Source organism: Coregonus lavaretus (genome assembly GCF_964263955.1).
Source record: "Coregonus lavaretus genome assembly, chromosome: 1".
NCBI classification, from domain to species: domain Eukaryota; kingdom Metazoa; phylum Chordata; class Actinopteri; order Salmoniformes; family Salmonidae; genus Coregonus; species Coregonus lavaretus.
In genome coordinates this window covers 85,677,676-85,699,977 of record NC_139988.1, presented here as the reverse complement: position 1 = coordinate 85,699,977, position 22,302 = coordinate 85,677,676, and the positions used below count along the sequence as shown (strand labels likewise).

General features: G+C 47.5%; 1 protein-coding gene across 1 annotated transcript in view; it reads right to left on the bottom strand.

The window, feature by feature from the left end:
• LOC311118137 (LIM domain-binding protein 3-like) overlaps positions 1-9,403 on the bottom strand; it is a gene marked incomplete at its 5' end in the record, with an annotated part of 34,414 nt that extends 25,011 nt beyond the window's left edge. The window contains one exon of the mRNA XM_084157596.1: positions 9,305-9,403. Coding sequence (XP_084013722.1) covers positions 9,305-9,403 — 99 coding nt within the window. The remainder of the gene's footprint in view (positions 1-9,304) is intronic.
• Positions 9,404-22,302: the final 12,899 nt, after the last annotated feature.

Below are 22,302 nucleotides of genomic sequence, written 5' to 3'. Positions count from 1 at the left end.
TACAGTTAGTGAGTGCATACATTTTAATATTTGTTCGTACTCCTAGTGTCTGTCGTCCAATCAGATAAACTACTGTTTAATTGATAATCGGCTGGAGTGAACAAACTAGGACACACCAGGATGGATCAACATTGATTAACACGCATACAGAATAGTGACAGGTCAATATTTTTAATGGAACTATACTGTCACACTCCATAGGATACACAGTGAGAAGCTCACTCAACAAAATAAACATCGCTTTCTAACACACCAATCACAACAACAGGAGTCAGATGAGTGGTCGAAGTGGACTGATGCTGACCGATACAGAAAATGTCTACCGCTGACTCCTCTAAAAACAACTAAAAAGAAAAACAACTTTTATCCCAAACTGTTTTAGTTTGTTTGAAGATAATTCAAATGAGCACCGTTTTCAAACCCAACTTTGAAGTGCCAAGACCAGGTCGTTATACAACAACATCTTGAGGCAGAAATTGCTCATGTGAACTAAGTTATTCATTAAAAAAACAGAGAAAAGCTTTGATACAAACACCTAATGAGCATTATAGACTACTGAGTAAAGATAGTTGTTAGTGTAAAGGACGTCACGCTGCTTGCGTCGGGAGTACCACTTCCTCCTGATTCAGCTCATACTGAGAGTAGGGAATGGGACTGGGGTATGGGGCTGGGGCTGGAACTGGGGTACGAGGCCCCCTCCCCTACTGCCCCAACTACCCCCTCCCCTACTGCCCCAACTACCCCCTCCCCTACTGCCCCAACTACCCCCTCCCCTACTGCCCCCAACTACCCCCCTCCCCTACTGCCCCCAACTACCCCCCTCCCCTACTGCCCCCAACTACCCCCCTCCCTACTGTCCCCAACTACCCCCCTCCCCTACTGCCCCCAACTACCCCCCTCCCCTACTGCCCCCAACTACCCCCCTCCCCTACTGCCCCCAACTACCCCCCTCCCCTACTGCCCCCAACTACCCCCCTCCCCTACTGCCCCCAACTACCCCCCTCCCCTACTGCCCCCAACTACCCCCCTCCCCTACTGCCCCCAACTACCCCCTCCCCTACTGCCCCCAACTACCCCCTCCCCTACTGCCCCCAACTACCCCCCTTCCCTACTGCCCCCAACTACCACCCTCCCCTACTGCCGCCAACTAGGTGGCAAAACTCTCGCACCCAGAACAGATATGTTTAATACATTCTCTGTAAGATGTACAGTGGCTTGCGAAAGTATTCACGGCCCTTGGCATTTTTTCTATTTTGTTGCCTTACAACCTGGAATTAAAATAGATTTTTGGGGGGTTTGTATCAGTTGATTCACACAACATGCCTAGCACTTTGTAGATGCAAAACATTTTGGGGGGTGAAACAAACAAGAAATAAGACAAAAAAACAGAAAACTTGACCGTGCATAACTATTCACCCCCCCCCCCCCCCCCCCCCCCCCAAAGTCAATACTTTGTAGAGCCACCTTTTGCAGCAATTACAGCTGCAAGTCTCTTGGGGTATGTCTCTATAAGCTTGGCACATCTAGCCACTGGGATTCTTGCCCATTCTTCAAGGCAAAACTGCTCCAGTTCCTTCAAGTTGGATGGGTTCCGCTGGTGTACAGCAACCTTTAAGTCATACCACAGATTCTCAATTGGATTGAGGTCTGGGCTTTGACTAGGCCATTCCAAGACTTTTAAATGTTTCCCCTTAAACCACTCGAGTGTTGCTTTAGCAGTATGCTTAGGGTCATTGTCCTGCTGGAAGGTGAACCTCCGTCCCAGTCTCAAGTCTCTGGAAGACTGAAACAGGTTTCCCTCAAGAATTTCCCTGTATTTAGCGCCATCCATCATTCCTTCAATTCTGACCAGTTTCCCAGTCCCTGCCGATGAAAAACATCCCACAGCATGATTCTGCCACCACCATGCTTCACTGTGGGGATGGTGTTCTCGGGGTGATGAGAGGTGTTGGGTTTACGCCAGCGTTTTCCATGATGGCCAAAAAGCTAAATTTTAGTCTAATCTGACCAGAGTACCTTCTTCCATATGTTTGGGGAGTCTCCCACATGGCTTTTGGCGAATAACAAACTTGTTTGCTTATTCTTTTCTTTAAGCAATGGCTTTTTTCTGGTCACTCTTCCGTAAAGCCCAGCTCTGTGGAGGGTACTGCTTAAAGTGGTCCTATGGACAGATACTCCAATCTCCGCTGTGGCGCTTTGCAGCTCCTTCAGGGTTATCTTTGGTCTCTTTGTTGCCTCTCTGATTAATGCCCTCCTTGCCTGGTCCGTGAGTTTTGGTGGGCGGCCCTCTCTTGGCAGGTTTGTTGTGGTGCCATATTCTTTCAATTTTTTAATAATGGATTTAATGGTGCTCCGTGGGATGTTCAAAGTTTCTGATATTTTCTTATAACCCAACCCTGATCTGTACTTCTCCACAACTTTGTCCCTGACCTGTTTGGAGAGCTCCTTGGTCTTCATCTTCTTCTTTATTTAACTAATTATGTGACTTCTGAAGGTAATTGGTTTAGGGGCTTCATAGCAAAGAGGGTGAATACATATGCACGCACCACTTTTCCGTTATTTATTTGTTAGAATTCTTTGAAACAAGTTATTTTTTTAATTTCACTTCACCAATTTTGACTATTTTGTGTATGTCCATTACATAAAATCAATTTAAATTACAGGTTGTAATGCAACAAAATAGGAAAAACGCCAAGGGGGGTGAATACTTTTGCAAGGCACTGTACACACCATTAGAATGAATCAGATCAAGCCAACAACAAAAGCGTAAACAATGGAGCAAATACCCTCCATGACTGAGGGAGCTCTCGCCACCCCACCCCAAAATCTGTCTGCTTGAAAATAAAGCGTAAAGCATTGGAAGCAGAGATTTTTTTGTATGGAGATTAATGAGAGAGTGTTGATTTTGGTCAACATAAAATGTAATTGCTAATTTTCTACGTGTGGCTTATTTGATATAATATACGTTTTGTAATGTTTAAGTTGTCACGAATGTACTGATATAAGTGGATGCCTGTTGTGCCTGTTGTACAGAAGTGTGTCTGCCTTCTCATTGGCTAGAATGTTCCCGCCTGATCCCGCCTGCCTTCCGCCTTAGCGGGCATTGATTCCCATTGTTCGATTGGAGACTCCGGTATCTTATCAGTAGACCATCTTTGGCTGCACTGAGGTGAGGAGACACTAACGATCAGAGAAACACAAACAGAAGCTAGCATGCTCACCAACACTAACACTAGGACAACACCACTTCAGGTCTCAGGGAAGGTGACGTCTTACAATGGGCTAGCACTCACTAGCTAGCTCTGTACCTCACATCTGCGAAATCTTTACAGTAATGAGCAGAGCGCTCAGACCATCCAGAGATCACACTCTCTCCTCACACAGAGTCAGTAGCTGCTGCAGACTACTGGGAGTTTAGATGACTGGGAGTTCACAGCTCCAAAGCAGCCAGCAGTTCTGAGAAACTGGACCAACCTGTCATACGAAACGTTGTTTTTCTCCAGACCTGGCCAGAGGTAGTAAGTGGACCAGAGATGGACAGAGAGAGGAGAGGGTTACCACAGAGGATGTCTTTAGGGACACACTTGGCATCTGAGAGATGGACAGGGAGAGGAGAGGGTGATACCAGAGGATGTCTTTAGGGACACACTTGGCATCTGAGAGGCCCAGCAGGATGCTTTAGGTAACACATACTTTCTCCATATGGCCGCACCTCTTCTCCTCTTTCTCTGCTCTCTCTCCATTCTCATCCATCTTGCCTCCCCCTACTGCCATTTGCTATTTCAAGAACCAACCCCCCCCCCCCACACACACACAGAAAAAAATGCAGTTGTCTATTCCTACTGGCACTGACTTTGCTGATAACTACTTTGTTGAGGGAAAATGTACTCGCTACGGCTGTGATATGTTGTTGTCCCAACTAGCTATTTTAAGATTAATGCACTAATGTAAATCCCTCTGGATAAGAGTGTCTGCTAAATTACTCAAATGTAAATGTAAAAATTAAATACATCCTTAGAACTGCCAGGAGCAACAACAACACACTACAGCAACAGGTCGAGAGAGAGAGAGAGCGAGAGAGGAGGGGGAGTGACAGAGAGAGGGGAGTGACAGAGAGAGAGCGAGAGAGAGAGAGAGAGAGAGAGAGAGAGAGAGAGAGAGAGAGAAAGAGAGAGAGGAACCTGGACTTCACCAAAGAAATACAGACATTGTCATCCTACAAGAGACATGGTATAGAGGAGACGGACCCACTGGTTGCCCTCTAGGTTACAGACAGCTGGTAGTCCCATCCACCAAACTACCAGGTGTGAAACAGGGAAGGGGCTCATGGGGTATGTTAATTTGGTATAGAGCAGACCTAACTCACTCTACTAAATTAATCAAAACAGGAACATTTTACATTTGGCTAGAAATTCAAAAGGAAATGATCTCAACAGAGAAAAATGTCCTCCTGTGTGCTACCTATATCTCCCCACTAGAATCCCCATACTTTAATGAAGACAGCTTCTCCATCCTGGAGGGGAAAATCAATCATTTCCAGACCTAGGGACATATACTAGCCTGTGGCGACCTAAATGCCAGAACTGGACAAGAACCTGACACCCTCAGCACACAGGGGGACAAACACCTACCTGGAGGTGACAGCATTCTCTCCCACATATGCTCCCCTAGGCACAACTATGACAACATAACCAACAAAAACGGGTCACAACTCCTGCAGCTCTGTCGCACGCTGGGTATGTACATAGTCAATGGTAGGCTTCGAGGGGACTCCTATAGTCGGTACACCTATAGCTCATCTCTTGGCAGTAGTACTGTAGACTATTTTATCACTGACCTCAACCCAGAGTCTCTCAGAGCGTTCACAGTCAGCCCACTAACATCCCTATCAGACCACAGCAAAATCACAGTCTACTTGAACAGAGCAATACTCAATCATGAAGCATCAAAGCCAAAGGAACTGAATAATATTAAGAAATGCTATAGATTGAAAGAAAGTATTGTCGAAACCTGCCAAAAAACAATTAGGCAACAACAAATTCAATCCCCTTTAGACAACTTTCTGGACAAAACGTTTCACTGTAATAGTGAAGGTGTAAACTTGGCAGTAGAAAACCTGAACAGTATATTTGACCTCTCAGCTTCCCTATTAAATCTAAAAAATTATAACAGAAAACCGAAGAAAAGTAATAACAATGAAAAATGTTTTGATGAAGAATGCAAAAACCTAAAAAAGAAATTGAGAAACCTATACAACCAAAAACATAGAGTCCCAGAAAACCTGAGCCTATGCCTTCATTATGGTGAATCACTAAAACAATACAGAAATACACTACGGAAAAAGAAGGAACAGCATGTCAGAAATCAGCTCAATGTAATTGAAGAATCCATAGACTAACCACTTCTGGGAAAATTGGAAAACACTAAACAAACAACAACACGAAGAGCTATCTATCCAAAACAGAGATGTATGGGTAAACCACTTCTCCAATCTTTTTGGCCCCATAACAAAGAACAAACAGCAAAAAAATATACATGATCAAATGCAAATCTTAGAATCAACTATTAAAGACTACCAGAACCCACTGGATTCTCCAATTACATTGAATGAACTACAGGACAAAATACAAACCCTCCAACCCAAAAAGTTGGTATCCTCAATGAAATGATCAAATATACAGACCACAAATTCCAATTGGCTATACTTAAAATCTTTAACATCATCCTTAGCTCTGGCACTGGACTGATCTCCCCAATCCACAAAAGTGGAGACAAATTTGATCCCAATAACTATGTGTCAACAGCAACCTTGGGAAAATCCTCTGTATTATCATTAACAGCAGACTAGTTCATTTCCTCAGTGAAAACAATGCACTTAGCAAATGTCAAATTGGTTTTTACCAAATTACCGTATGACAGACCACGTATTTACCCTGCACACCCTAATTGACAAACAAACAAACCAAAACAAAGTTAAAATCTTCTCATGCTTTGTTGATTTCGATAAAGCTTTTGACTCAATTTGGCATGAGGGTCTGCTATACAAATTGATGGAAAGTGGGTTTGAGGGAAAAACATACGACATTATAAAATCCATGTACACAAACAACAAGTGTGCGGTTAAAATAGGCAAAAAACACACACATTTCTTTCCACAGGGCCGTGGGGTGAGACAGGGATGCAGTTTAAGCCCCACCCTCTTCAACATATATAACAACGAATTGGCGAGGGCACTAGAACAGTCAGCAGCACCCGGCCTCACCCTAATAGAATCTGAAGTAAAATGTCTAATGTTTGCTGATGATCTGGTGATTCTGTCACCAACCAAGGAGGGCCTACAGCAGCACCTAGATCTTCTGCACAGATTCTGCCAGACCACAGTAAATCTCAGTAAGACAAAAATAATGGTGTACCAAAAAAGGTCCAGTTGCCAGGACCACAAATACAAATTCCATCTAGACACCGTTGCCCTAGAGCACACACAAAACTTTACATTCCTCGGCCTAAATATTAGCACCACAGGTAACTTCCACAAAGATGTGAACGATCTGAGAGACAAGGCAAGAATAGCCTTCTATGCCATCAAAAGGAACTTAAATTTAACATACCAATTAGGATCTGGCTAAAAATACTTGAATCAGTTATAGAACCCCATTGCCCTTTCTGGTTGAGGTCTGGAGTCCGCTCACCAACCAAGAATTCACAAAATGGGACAAACACCAAATTGAGACTCTGCATTCAGAATTCTGCAAAAATATCCTCTGTGTACCACGAAAACAGCAAATAATGCATGCAGAGCAGAATTAGGCCGATACCCGCTAATTATCAAAATCCAGAAAAGAGCTGTTAAATTCTATAACCACTTAAAAGGAAGCGATTCCCAAACCTTCCATAACAAAGCCATCACCTACAGAGAGATGGAGAAGAGTCCCCTAACCAAGCTGGTCCTGGGGCTCTGTTAACAAACACAAACAGACCCCACAGAGCCCCAGGACAACATCACAATTAGACCCAACCAAATCATGAGAAAACAAAAAGAGAATTACTTGACACATTGGAAAGAATTAACAAAAAAACAGAGCAAACTAGAATGCTATTTGGCCCTAAACAGAGAGTACACAGTGGCAGAATACCTGACCACTGTGACTGACCCAAACTTAAGGAAAGCTTTGACTATGTACAGACTCAGTGAGCATAGCCTTGCTATTGAGAAAGGCCCCCGTAGGCAGACCTGGCTCTCAAGAGAAGACAGGCTATGTGCACACTGCCAACAAAATGAGGTGGAAAATGAGCTGCACTTCCTAACCTCCTGCCAAATGTATGACCATATTAGAGACACATATTTCCCTCAGATTACTCAGATCCACAAAGAATTTGAAAACAAACCCAATTTGGATAAACTCCCTTATCTGCTGGGTGAAAAACCACAGTGTGCCATCACAGCAGCTATATCTGTGACCTGTTGCCACAAGTAAAGGGCAACCAGTGAAGAACAAATACCATTGTATATATTTTTTCTGTGGTATTTTTGACTTTATGTTTTACCCCATATGTAACTCTACATTTACATTTCAGTCATTTAGCAGACGCTCTTATCCAGAGCAACTTACAGCTAGTGAATGCATATTTATTTATTTATTTATTTCATACTGGCCCCCCGTGGGAAACAAACCCTCCCCTACCTTGGACGACACTGGACCAATTGTGCGCCGCCCATGGGTCTCCCGGTTGCGGCCAGCTGCGACAGAGCCTGGACTCGAACCAGGATCTCTAGTGGCCCAGCTAGCATTGCGATGCAGTGCCTTAGACCACTACGCCACTCGGGAGTACAACAACAACTCTGTGTTGTTGTTTTTATCGCACTGCTTTGCTTTATCTTGGCCAGGTCACAGTTGTAAATGAGAACTTGTTCTCAACTGGTTTACCTGGTTAAATAAAGGTTAAATAAAAAAATTAAATAAAAAAATAAATATTGTAAATACAACCCATATTTATGTTTATTTATTTTCCCATTTCTACTTTAACTATTTGCACATTGTTACAACACTGTATATATACATAATATGACATTTGAAATGTATTTATTCTTTTGGAACCTCTGAGTGTAATGTTTACTGTTAATTTGTATTGTTTATTTCACATTTGTTTACCCGTGTAGCTCAGTTGGTAGAGCATGACGTTAGCAATGTCAGGGTTGTTGGTTCGATTCCCACGCGGGACCAGTATGAAAAATGTATGCACTAACTGTAAGTCGCTCTGGATAAGAGTGTCTGCTAAATGACTAAAATGTAAATGTTTACTATCTACTTCACTTGCTTTGGCAATGTTAACATACGTTTTCCATGACAATAAAGCCCTTAAATTGAATTGAGAGAGAGAGAGAGAGAGAGAGAGGAGTGACAGAGAGAGTGGAGTGAGAGAGAGAGGGGAGTGATAGAGAGAGAGAGAGAGGGAGTGATAGAGAGAGGGAGTGATAGAGAGAGGGGAGTGACAGAGAGAGAGGGGAGCGAGAGAGGGGAGTGATAGAGAGAGAGAGGGGAGTGGGAGAGAGAGAGAGAGAGAGAGAGAGAGAGAGAGAGAGAGGAGTGATAGCGAGAGAGGGGAGTGACAGAGAGAGAGGGGACTGACAGAGAGAGGGGAGTGATAGAGAGATGAGTGATGGAGTGATAGAGTGATAGAGAGAGAGAGAGAGAGAGAGGGGTGATGGGGAGTGGGAGAGAGAGAGGAGTGATAGAGAGAGACGGGGAGAGAGAGAGAGAGGGGAGAGAGGAGTGATAGAGAGAGACGGGGAGAGAGAGAGAGAGAGAGGAGTGATAGAGAGAACGAGACAGAGAGAGAGGGAGAGAGAGAACGAGTAAGAGAGAGAGGGGAATGACAGAGAGAGAGGGGAGTGATAGAGAGAACGAGACAGAGAGAGGGGAGAGAGGAGTGATAGAGAGAGACGGGGAGAGAGAGAAAGAGAGAGGAGTGATAGAGAGGGGAGAGAGAGAACGAGACAGAGAGAGAGGGGAATGATAGAGAGAGAGGGGAGTGATAGGGAGCGAGAGGGGAGGAATAGAGAGAGAGAGAGAGGGGGTGATAGCGAGAGAGGGGAGTGATAGAGAAAGAGAGAGCGATAGCGAGGAAGAGAGGTGTATTCTAGAAGTCTCTCTGTCAGGTCATTCTTCAACTGCTCAGCGTCTGTCATCAATCGTTACGTCATTACATAATACACACAAGCACACACACCATAATAACTATATTCCACATTAAAAGTTACTCTAACACAGCATAGAAACCAACATGAACATGTGTGTTCGCTTACCCTGGAGATGCTTAGTGGCATATTGAAGTCCTTTCCTCCTTGTAGTCTGAAGCCCCATGGTGCGGAGCCACTGAGAGTTACTGTGTACGCAGTAGCCATCTTCAGCTTTGGAGAAAACACACACTCCTTGGTGTCCTCCTGAATCTGCTTTCCTCCTTCAATCGCAGTACTTTTTCACTTGTTTCCTCTCGTACTCGTTTTCTGAATTCCCTCCTTCAGTCTCGTTCCTGAGTTCTCTACCTGTTATTTCCTGACGGGGGGGGGGGGGGGGGGGGGAGGTGCCGAGGAGCTTCTGAACACACAAACACGGGTGTGAGAAACACACACACATGCATGCACGCACAGGACACACACAGGAGACACAGAGCGGAGCAGAGCGATCGCACACAAACACTGACCTCTATCTTAGGAGCTCCAAACTAATTCAACCTAAAACAGTTCCTAGTCTACACTTAACACTGAAACCCTGAATAAAGGTTTTAACGTTTCTAAAAGTGTTCTTGCCTGTTAGGTGAGGGACAGATGGGACAAGAATAGTCGAGCAGAGTGGAGACGGAGACAGGGATGGAGGACACAGGGGCCTTATAAGACCTGTAACCCTACCCCCAGCATGCCTCACTCTGATCACCATGCATTACTCACTCAGACAGATATAGACTCCTCATAGCCCCACACATTCTCCCCTATCTCTAGACTGTAAAAAATTTCCTGTAAAATGGACAGTACAGCAATTGGCCAGTAAGTTACTGTAATGTATTTTACAGTACAACTACTGTAATACATTTTACAGTACCAAAATGTTTACTGTAATCTAATTTACAGTACCAAGTCAGTTACTGTATTCTAATTTAGAGTACCAATTACAATTACCGTTTCTTACAATGATATATTACCCAGTGTTCTTTGCAAGTTTTCATTTTTACGCCTGCTCCCGCTCCCCCTCCCTGGCGCTGTCACGATCGTCTACCAATGAGAAAGCGGACCAAAGCGCAGCGTTGCGAGTGAACATAATTTATTAATAAACGTACTCACGAAAACAAAACAAAAGACGATACGTGAAGTTCTCAAGTTACAAAATCACTGACATACGGAACATGTAACCAAGAAACAAAAACCCACAAACCCCACAGGAAAACATACAGAATAAATATGGCTCCCAATCAGAGATAACGAGCCGAACAGCTGACACTCGTTACCTCCGATTGGGAGTCATTGAACAAACCTAGAAAAACAACAACCTAGACACCCAACCTAGAACATAAACACATAGACTGCACACACCCTGGATAAACAATAATGAGTCCCAGCACCAGGGTGTGACAGTACCCCCCCCTAAAGGCGCGGACTGCGACCGCGCCTCAAAACCCCCAAACAGGGGAGGGCTGGGCGGGCATACCTCCTCGGTGGCGGTTCTGGCTCCGGCCTAGACCACCACCCCACCATAGTCACTTCCCGCTTATGTAGCCTCCTCCAAATGACCCCCACCGGTTTAAGGGGCAGCACCTGACTAAGGGGCAGTACCGGACTAAGGGGCAGTACCGGACTAAGGGGCAGTACCAGGCTGAATGGCGAATCCTGGCTGGTCGGCTCTGGCGGATCCCGGCTGGACGGCTCTGGCGGATCCCGGCTGGACGGCTCTGGCGGATCCCGGCTGGACGGCTCTGGCGGATCCCGGCTGGACGGCTCTGGCGGATCCCGGCTGGACGGCTCTGGCGGATCCCGGCTGGACGGCTCTGGCGGATCCCGGCTGGACGGCTCTGGCGGATCCCGGCTGGACGGCTCTGGCTGATCCTGTCTGGCGGAAGGCTCTGGCTGATCCTGTCTGGCGGAAGGCTCTGGCTGATCCTGTCTGGCGGAAGGCTCTGGCTGATCCTGTCTGGCGGAAGGCTCTGGCTGCTCCTGTCTGGCGGAGAGCTCTAGCGGCTCCGGTCTGGCGGACGGCTCTGTAGGCTCATGGCAGACGGGCGGCTTTGCAGGCTCATGGCAGACGGGCAGCTCCTGCGGCGCTTGGCAGACGGACAGTTCAGACGGCGTTGGGCAGACGGGCAGTTCAGGCGCCGTTGGGCAGACGGGCAGTTCAGACGGCGTTGGGCAGACGGACAGTGCAGGCCCCGTTGGGCAGACGGCAGACTCTGGCCGTCTGAGGCGCATCGTAGGCCTGGTGCGTGGTGCCGGAAAAGGAGGTACCGGGCTGAGGATACGCATCTCAGGGCTAGTGCGGGGAGAAGCAACAGGGCATGCAGGACCCTGGGGACGCACATAAGTCCTAGTGCGTGGTGCCGGAACTGGTGGTCCCGGGCTGAGGACACGCATCTCAGGGCTAGTGCGGGGAGCAGCAACAGGGCATGCAGGACCCTGGGGACGCACATAAGTCCTAGTGCGTGGTGCCGGAACTGGTGGTCCCGGGCTGAGGACACGCATCTCAGGGCTAGTGCGGGGAGCAGCAACAGGACGCACAGGACTCTGGGAACACACAGGAGGCTCGGTGCGTGGTGTAGGCACTGGTGGTACTGGGCTGGAGCGGGGAGGTGGCGCCGGAAATACCGGACCGTGCAGGCGTACTGGCTCCCTTGAGCACTGAGCCTGCCCAACCCTACCTGGTTGTATGCTCCCCGTCGCCCGACCAGTACGGGAAGGAGGAATAACCCGCACCGGGCTATGTGGGCGAACCGGGGAAACCATACGTAGGGCTGGTGCCATGTAAGCCGGCCCGAGGAGACGCATTGGTGGCCTGCTGCGTGGGGCCGGCCTCATGACATCCGGCTCAACACTCAATCTAGCCCGGCCGATACGAGGAGCTGGAATGTACCGCACCGGGCTATGCCTGCGTACAGGAGACACCATGCGCTCTACTGCGTAACATGGTGTCTGCCCGTACTCCCGCTCTCCACGGTCAGTCCAGGGAGTAGGCGCAGGTCTCCTACCTGCCTTCGCCACACTCCCTTTTAGCCCCCCCCCAAGAAATTTTTGGGGAGTAACCACGGGCTTCCAGCCTCGACTCCGCGCTGCCTCCTCATACCACCTCCTCTCGGCTGCAGCTGCCTCCAGCTCTTCACGAGGGCGGTGGTACTCCTCTGGTTGTGCCCAAGGAAAACATACAGAATAAATATGGCTCCCAATCAGAGATAACGAGCCGAACAGCTGACACTCGTTACCTCCGATTGGGAGTCATTGAACAAACCTAGAAAAACAACAACCTAGACACCCAACCTAGAACATAAACACATAGACTGCACACACCCTGGATAAACAATAATGAGTCCCAGCACCAGGGTGTGACAGGCGCTCGAGGGCGCCAGGCTGCCCATCATTACGCACACCTGTCACCATCGTTACACGCATCAGCGCTCATTGGACTCACCTGAACTTCATCACTGCTTGGTTACCTCCCCTATATCTGTCTGTTCCTCAGTTTTTCCCAGTGTCAGCATTAATGTCGTTATGTTTCCCCTGTCCAGACGCTGTCCGTATTTTGTTTCATGTCTGTTTATATTAAATGTTCACTCCCTGTACTTGCTTCTCGTCTCCCAGCGTCTGTCCTCACAATATGAACGTTTTGGTCATTTAGTGGGTGCTCTTGTCTTTAGCAACTTACAGTTGGTTCATTCAACCAAGGTTGATAAAGAAAACATATCAGTCATAGCAAGTGTGTGGTCCTAAAAAGTTGTGGTTGTAGTTAATACGCTGGTCTTCAAAATAATTGTAATTACAACAAGATATCTTATTATACTGTATATCTCTATCTCTGGATAGTGTCAATACATTACGGAGATATTTACGGTAACTTGATGCCAGCTTCCTGTAATTGACTATAAAGTCAAAGCAATGAAACACAGTACAATTCTGTAAAAGTGACTAATAAACTGTAAGAAAGTTATTTTTACAATATTTACTGTAATTACAAGGGATTGGAGCAAGCAGGTTGTCTAATAGACATTCGTATATGTCACGCCCTGGCTCTGGGGACTCTTGTATGTTGAGCCAGGGTGTTAGTTTCTTTGTGTAGTGTCTATGTTTCGTTTCCTATGTTCTGTTCTAGGTTATGTGTTTCTATGTTGGCCGGGGTGGTTCTCAATCAGAGGCAACGAGAATCAGCTGTTGCTTGTTGTCTCTGATTGGGAACCATACTTAGGCAGCCTTTTGTGCACTTGTGATTCTTGGGATCTTGTTCCGTGTAGGTTTGTGTATGTTACCGAGGACTTCACGTATCGTTTTGTTGTTTTTGTATATGTTATAAAGTACTAAATAAAAGTATGTACTCATATCACGCTGCGCATTGGTCCACTCATTACAACGATCGTGACAGAAGATCCCACCCATACAGGACCAAGCAGCGTGTCCAGGAGCAAACGCCGGAGGTAACGTTAGTGGATGTCCTCCTCGGTTGGGGACAGATCACGGAGGAGGAGGCCGTCCGTTACCGGAGGGCGATGAAGGGGGAGACCCAGGCAGGAGAGGAGAAGCGGCGCCAACCGGGCCGTCGTCGGACAGGCGAGAGGCAACCCCAATAATTTTTTTTGGGGGGGCACACGGCATGGACGACGGGTCTGCTGGAGGCAGCTACAGGGCGAGTTTGGGGATTAGGAGAGGAGGCCACTGGGGGCTGGAAGGGAGGTTGGCGGAGCCTAGAGGTAGAGCAGAGCCAACTCCCCGTACTCAGGCTAGGCTGCGTGAGACTGGGCAGGTTCCGAGGTATGCGGAGCTGCGTACTGTGCCGCGAGTGGTCCGGCACAGTCCGGTACGTCCTGTGCGAGCACCACGCACGTGTCGTGCTAAGGTGGGCATGCAGCCAGGACGGAGTGTGCCGGCTCAACGCTCGTGGCCTCCAGTACCCCTCCTCGGTCCCGGATATCCTGCGCCAGTGTCACGTGCTGTAGTGCCAGTACGAGTACACATCGCTGTACGTCCTAAGCTGATGCCTCACACAGAGTGTGTAAAAATAGGCATTCAGCCAGGACGGGTTGTGTCAGCTCTTCACTCCAGACCTCCAGTCCGTCTCCACAGCCCGGTCCGGCCTGTTCCTGCTCCCCGCACCAAGCCTGTGGTGCGCGTCGCCAGCCCGGTCCGGCCTGTTCCTGCCCCTCGCACCAAGCCTGTGGTGCGCGTCGCCAGCCCGGTCCGGCCTGTTCCTGCTCCCCGCACCAAGCCTATGGTGCGCGTCGCCAGCCCGGTCCGGCCTGTTCCTGCTCCCCGCACCAAGCCAGCGGTGTGCGTCGTCAGCCCGGTCCGGCCAATTCCTGCTCCCTGCACCAAGCCTGTGGTGCGCATCGTCAGCCCGGTCCGGCCCGTTCCTGCTCCCCGCACCAAGCCTGTGGTGCGCGTCGCCAGCCCGGTCCGGCCCGTCCCTCATCCCCGCACCAAGCCTGTGGTGCGCGTCATCAGTCCGGCACAGCCCGTGCCTGCTTCACCGGTGCCTGGTCAGGTACCGGTCAGCTGCTCCACACCGGAGACTAAGCAATGCGCTCCACCGATGTCCAGTCCAGCTCCAGCCAGCGGGGCCAGACCAGACCAGGGGCGCTATGGGGGGGTTGTTAGAGAGTGGTGGTCACGCCCGGAGCCGGATCCGCCTCCGAGGTGGAATGCCCACCCGGCCCCTCCCCTGTTGGGTTTATGTTGGCGCGGTCGCAGTCCGCGCCTTTGGGGGGGGGGTACTGTCACGCCCTGGCTCTGGGGACTGTTGTATGTTGAGCCAGGGTGTTAGTTTCTTTGTGTAGTGTCTATGTTTCGTTTCCTATGTTCTGTTCTAGGTGATGTGTTTCTATGTTGGCCGGGGTGGTTCTCAATCAGAGGCAACGAGAATCAGGTGTTGCTTGTTGTCTCTGATTGGGAACCATACTTAGGCAGCCTTTTGTGCACTTGTGATTCTTGGGATCTTGTTCCGTGTAGGTTTGTGTATGTTACCGAGGACTTCACGTATCCTTTTGTTGTTTTTGTATATGTTATAAAGTACTAAATAAAAGTATGTACTCATATCACGCTGCGCATTGGTCCACTCATTACGACGATCGTGACAGTATATTACAGCATATTAATGTGTTTTATATCACTTACACGTCTAGAGGCCTAAACAAAGGCTTCCAAACTGGCCAAACTAAACATCATATTAAAGTACTTTTTTGTCACACGATGATGACATGGTGTGTGGTCCTCCCACTAAGACTTGGGAAACCATGCAGTTTATTAGGCTTCAGATTAAACAAGTTATGATGAACTTCACAGGGTGGTGAATGTGCACGGTGATGAGCTTGATGCTGCTTTCCAATAAATATTGAGGGTCTTATTGTGGTGACATCAAATCAAATCCAATTTTATTTGAACAATGCAAATAGTCAGGGTAGCTATGTGATTAGAAGCCTTTTGGACCTAGACCCGGCGCTCCGGTACCTCTTGCCATGCGGTAGCAGAGAGGACAGTCTATGACTAGGGTGGCTGGAGTCTTTGACAATTTTTAGGGCCGTCCTCTGACACCGCCTGGCATAGAGGTCCTGGATGGCAGAAAGCTTGGCCCCAGTGATGTACTGGGCCGTACGCACTACCCTCTGTAGTGCCTTGCGGTCGGAGGCCGAGCAGTTGCCATACCAGGCGGTGATGCAACCAGTCAGGATGCTCTCTATGGTGCAGCTGTATAACGTTTTGAAGATCTGAGGACCCATGCCAAATCTTTTCAGTCTCCTAAGGGGGAATAGGCTTTGTCATGTCCTCTTCACGACTATCTTGGTGTGTTTGGACCATGATAGTTTGTTGGTGATGTGGACACCAAGCAATGAGAATGGGGGCGTGCTCGGTCCTCTTTTTCCTGTAGTCTACAATAATCTCCTTTGTCTTGATCACGTTGAGGGAGAGGTTGTTATCCTGGCCCTACACGGCCAGGTCTCTGAACTCCTCCCTATAGGCTGTCTCATCGTTGTCGGTGATCAGGCCTACCACTGTTGTGTCGTTGGCAAACTTAATGATGCTGTTGGAGTTGTGCCTGGCCATGCAGTCATGGGGGAACAGGGAGTACAGGAGGGGACTGAGCACGCAACCCTGAGGGGCCCCCGTGTTGAGGATCAGCGTGGCAGATGTGTTGTTACCTACCCTTACCACCTGGGGGCGGCCCGTCAGAAAGTCCAGGATCCAGTTGCAGATGGAGGTGTTTAGTCCCAGGGTCCTTAGCTTAGTGATGAGCTTTGAGGGCACTCTGGTGTTGAACGCTGAGCTGTAGTCAATGAATAGCATTCTCATGTAGCTGTTCCTTTTGTCCAGGTGGGAAAGGGCAGTGTGGAGTGCAATAGAGATTGCATCATCTGTGGATCTGTTGGGGCGGTACTCCAAATTGGAGTGGGTATAGGGTTTCTGGGATAATGGTGTTGATGTGCGCCATGACTAGCCTTTCAAAGCACTTCATGGCTACAGATGTGAATGCTACGGGTCGGTAGTCATTTAGGCAGGTTACCTTAGTGTTGTTGGGTACAGGGACTATGGTGGTCTGCTTGAAACATGTTGGTATTACAGACTCAGCCAGGGACAGGTTGAAAATGTCAGTGAAGACACTTGCCAGTTGGTTAGCGCATGCTCGGAGTACACGTCCTGGTAATCCGAATGTTGACCTGTTTAAAGGTCTTACTCACATCGGCTACGGAGAGCATGATCACACAATCATCCGGAACAGCTGATGCTCTCATGCATGCTTCAGTGTTGCTTGCCTCGAAGCGAGCATAGAAGTAATCTAGCTCGTCTGGTAGGCTTGTGTTGCTGGGCAGCTCGCAGCTGTGCTTCCCTTTGTAGTCTGTAATAGTTTGCAAGCCCTGCCACATCCGACGAGCATCGGAGCCGGTGTAGTACGATTCAATCTTAGTCCTATATTGACGCTTTGCCTGTTTGATGGTTCGTTGGAGGCCATAGCGGGATTTCTTATAAGCGTCCGGGTTAGAGTCCCACTCATTGAAAGCGGAAGCTCTACCCTTTAGCTCAGTGCAGATGTTGCCTGTAATCCATGGCTTCTGGTTGGGATATGTATGTACGGTCACTGTGGGGACGACGTCTTCAGTGCACTTATTGATGAAGCCAATGGCTGATGTGGTGTACTCCTCAATGCCCTCGGAAGAATCCCGGAACATATTCCAGTCTGTGCTAGCAAAACCGTCCTGTAGCTTAGCATCTGAGTCATCTGACCACTTCTTTATTGACCGAGTCATTGGTGCTTTCTGCTTTAGTTTTTGCTTGTAAGCAGGAATCAGGAGGATAGAGTTATGGTCAGATTTACCAAATGGAGGGTGAGGGAGAGCTTTGTACGTGTCACTGTGTGTGGAGTAAAGGTGGTCTAGAGTTTTTTTTTCCACTGGTTGCACATTTAACATGCTGGTAGAAATGAGGTAAAACAGCTTTAAGTTTCCCTGCATTAAAGTCCCTGGCCACTAGGAGTGCTGCCTCTGGATGAGCGTTTTCCTGTTTGCTATGGCCTTATATTGAGTCCGGTCTTAGTGCCAGCTTCGGATTGTGGTGGTAAATAGACAGCTACAAAAAATATAGATGAAAACTCTCTTGGTAAATAGTGTGGTCTACAGCTTATCATGAGATACTCTACCTCAGGCGAGCAAAATCTCGAGACTTCCTTAATATTAGATTTCGTGTGCCAGCTGTTGTTTACAAATATACACAGACCGCCACCCCTTGTCTTACCGGAGGCAGCTGTTCTATCTTGCGTATATCCCGCCAGCTGTGTGTTATCCATGTCGTCGTTCAGCCACGACTCAGTGAAACATAAGATTATACCGTTTTTAATGTCCTGTTGGTAGGATATCCGTGATCGTAGTCAGTCTATTTTGTTTTCCAATGATTGTACGTTGGCTAATAGGACTGATGGTAGAGGCAGATTACCCACTCGCCATCGGATCCTTACAAGGCACCCCGACCTACGTCCCCGATATCTCCGTCTCTTTCTCATGCGAATGACGGGGATTTGGGCCATGGCGGGTGTCTGAAGAAAATCCTTTGCGTCTGACTCATAAAAAAAAAATATTTGTCCAGTACGAGGTGAGTAATCGCGGTCCTGATATCCAGAAGCTCTTTTCGGTCATAAGAGACGGTGGCAGAAACATTATGTACAAAATAAGTTACAAATAACGCGAAAAAATGCACACAATAGCACAATTGGTTAGGAGCTCGTAAATCGGCAGCCATCTCCTCTGGCGCCATTCTCATGATAATAGATGTTTGACTGCCGTTTGAGGAATACAAATATTCTTGCTCTTATCCATAATAATCTCATCATGAAGACTAGCCAACACATACAACCTAAGCGCTCTGTATCTGCGAGGTGTTGGCTAGAGCACAGGTGACATTTAACGCAACTGTTTGTGAGAAAACTATCGGTAGAGTTGAAAATGCAATAGAAACACATTTAACTTTTTATTTGATCAAGTTCAATGTGTTTCTACTGCATTTTCAACTCTACCGATTGTATCAAATAAAAATCTGAAGTTCAACGTGTTAGGGCCAGGTTGGAAATCGTGCCGTACCAGGGCTGGAAAACCAGGGGTTGGTGCTGGGTCTGGTGCTGGGACTGTGGGCCTGGGAGAATACAGGAACCAGGAACTGGGGCTGTGTCGGGATCTGTAGAGGGGAGGAAGGACAACCTGAGGATCAAGCAGACACACAAGGAAGCCCTAGACCCAGAGGTCAATGGTGGCACTCCCCTGTGGTCTGCACGCTCAGGGTGAAGAGGGGTTTGTGGATTTGGTGGCGTTTGCCCTGGCCCTGACGGCGTAGGAACTGGGCCAGGTTCTGAAGAAGTGTTCCCCTTTTCAACACAGGTTGCAGGGGCACGTGGAGGTACAGTCAAGGGTTGGGGTGGTTGTCTTTACAGATCATGCAGATGATGGCTGTGCAGGCTGCGGCCAGATGGCCCAGTTGTCCGCAGTTCCTGCACAGTTTGGACATGATGTAGTAGTGGACGGCGCCTCTGTTGTTACTCAGCGTGATGGTGCTGGGGAGGTGTTGGACTCCGCCCACTCCGGTTGGGTCCAGTCTTAACATTACTAGCCATTTTTGTGAAGTTCTGAAGTTCAGAAGTTGTCTTCGTCCAGGACACTCCTAGCCGCTAACTTGAGGGTGGCGAACCTGCTTAACCAAACTTGTATGCCATAGTCCTGAATGCATTCATTGTGAAGCTGTACTGTACTGCACTCTACTTGCCTCAAGGCCTGCAGTCTGTCGTCTCCTCCTCAGGCAGCTGGTCTGATGCTCGTTCTGGATGCTGGGGGGGTTCCGGAATGGTCATTGGACTGGGGAGTCAGGTCGGGCGGCGGTCACGCCATTGTCACCTTTCCCAGTCCTTCCGGCGATTCCGGCCTTGTCCTCTGGACCTGAGAAACAGCGCCAGCTACGGTCAAGCCACTGTTACTGTTGCTGCCTCCTGGTCCGTCCAAAGAAAAGGATGGTGAGAGAGTAGAGAGAGGGACACAACCCCAGAAAATCTCCACCACACAGGGTTGTGCCTAATGAAGCAAAACCAGAGTCCTACCGTTTAAGGTTTATGCTAGTAGATACCCATTGACTTCCAGTCATGCGCTAACGGTAGTTAGCATTGGCTCGCAAAACATAAAAATGATATCCATGAGTTCATCTGACTCTGGGGAAAATCCTGAAGTATCCCTTTAAAATATGTTAATGAGCCAGAGACTCTTTCCACGGCCAAAACATTTTCCCACAATGCACCATAATTAATTCTATAAAACTTTCTACAGTGTTTTACCGTTGAAATTACAGAAACATCTTACAGTGTAACTCTATCTGTCGCTCTCGCCAATCAATCCCTCATTCTCTCTCTCCCTCTCTCTCTCTCTCTCTCTCTCTCCCCCCCCCCTCTCTCTCTCTCTCTCTCTCTCTCTCTCTCTCTCTCGCTCTCTCCCTCTCTCTCTCTCTCTCTCTCTCCCTCTCTCTCTCTCTTTTTGTCTGTTTTGCTGTGATCTCACCTACTTGTCAATGTGTCACGATATCCTTTCGTGTCACTTTCACTCCTTGACCCTCTCTCTTTCTAACACTCTCTCTTTCTATTTCTCTCTCTCGCTTTCTCTCTCTCTGTGTTGTCTATCCCAGCTCTCTAAGAGGAAGTAACACACTACAGTAGTCTGAAGTTGGATTCCATAGAAGGCCTCTAGCAGGAGACACAGTCACCATGATCAACAATTTCAGAGAGAGAGAGAGAGAGAGAGAGAGAGAGTGAGTGAGTGAGAGTGAAGGTGAGAGTGAGAGTGAGAGTGAGAGTGATTATCATTTGTATTAAAATGCACTCAGGTTAATATAGAGAGGAGACACATACCGATCCTCATTCAGTGCGCACACACACACACATACATAGCGCAAACCTTTTTAACCATAGCTGAACCCTTTTTGGTGCTATATGGAAGATTTTTTTGAAGGTTCTATGAAGAACCATGCTCATAAGATTCTATTTCGAACTTGTATGGTGCTAAAAACAACCCTTTCATAAGGTTCTATAAAGAACCATTCAAAAAGGTTCTATATAGCTCCAAAAAAGGGTCCCACTATGGTTACAAGCCTTTTTGGGGGTATATAGAACCCTTTTTATAGATCGTTATGGAACCTTTATGGAGAATGGATCTATAAAGGACTTTTCTCAATCTCAAAGGTTCTTTGTAGAACCATGCAGGTTTGTACTTATTCTGGTTTAATAGCCATATTGTATTGTTAAAATTCCATAGGTTTTATTATTGTGTTTATTAACAAGTTGAATCAGTTGTGCTACCTCTGGAACGGCTGGGGGTCCTTGAGGTGAGAACTGAGAACTACTGACTGAGTCAACAATTCGCAATTGACACAAAGCCATACATGAGTCTTCCACAAGATACCATCACTGGCTATAGACCTATATAACATGTAATAACATGTTCATCCACCTCTGGCCTGCTAGCCCCCCTACCTCTACGGAAGCACAGTTCCCGCTCAGCCCAGTCAAAGCTATTCGCTGCTCTGGCACCCCAATGGTGGAACAAGCTCCCCCATGACGCCAGGACAGCGGAGTCACTGACCACCTTCCGGAGACACTTGAAACCCTACCTCTTTAAGGAATACCTGGAATAGTCTAACAGTAATCCTTCTACACCCCCCCCCCCCCTCCCTCCCCCAGTGGTGGTTGTCCCACTGGCTATCCTAAGTTGAATGCACCAATTTGTAAGTCGCTCTGGATAAGAGCGTATGCTAAATGACTTAAATGTAAATAACACAACAGATTAGATCAACTGGAATGACAGAGCTGTGCGCAAACCACAAACCAAAATATTCAAAGGAGTCGCCACCCCTACATTTTAATTATCACTAAAAGAAAAAAGAAAATAATTGGGAACTGCAAAGAACCATTGAAGGGTTCAAAGGGTTCTTTGGGCAGGTATGGTTCCACATAGAACCATCAGCCTTCGCAAAGAAACCTCATATTTTAGTGTGTACTGACATCTACCAGTAGATGGGGTTACCGTGCCGATGGCAAGATGTGTTTTCAACCTTCTGATTACACATCAGCAAACGTTTATTTTCTGTCCATCTCCTCACAACACTCACATACACTGCTGATGGAAAATAGACCATACCAACACACAGATGTCAGTAATACATTTAGTTAGAAAAATAAATAAAAACAACAGAAATAAACTAGTTTATACATCACAAATCTACAATAAACCATCACATAATTTAGAACATATATAGATTTTGATTAATATTTCAATAATGTAACAGCTAAACAGTTGATCAGTTCATCAATATAATATATTACAAATCAATCAGTTCATCAACATTCAGAACTACAATAAATTATGTATTTGTACACAAGAAGGATTGCTACAATCATAGAGTCAACACTCAGCAATGACATAGACTCTCTGTGTCCCAAATGGCACCCTATTCCCTACATAGGGCTCTGTTCAGGGAACAGGGGTGCCATTTAGAACGCATGATTATCAGACAGGAAAACAGTGATCATGGAAAAATTGACGTTTGGA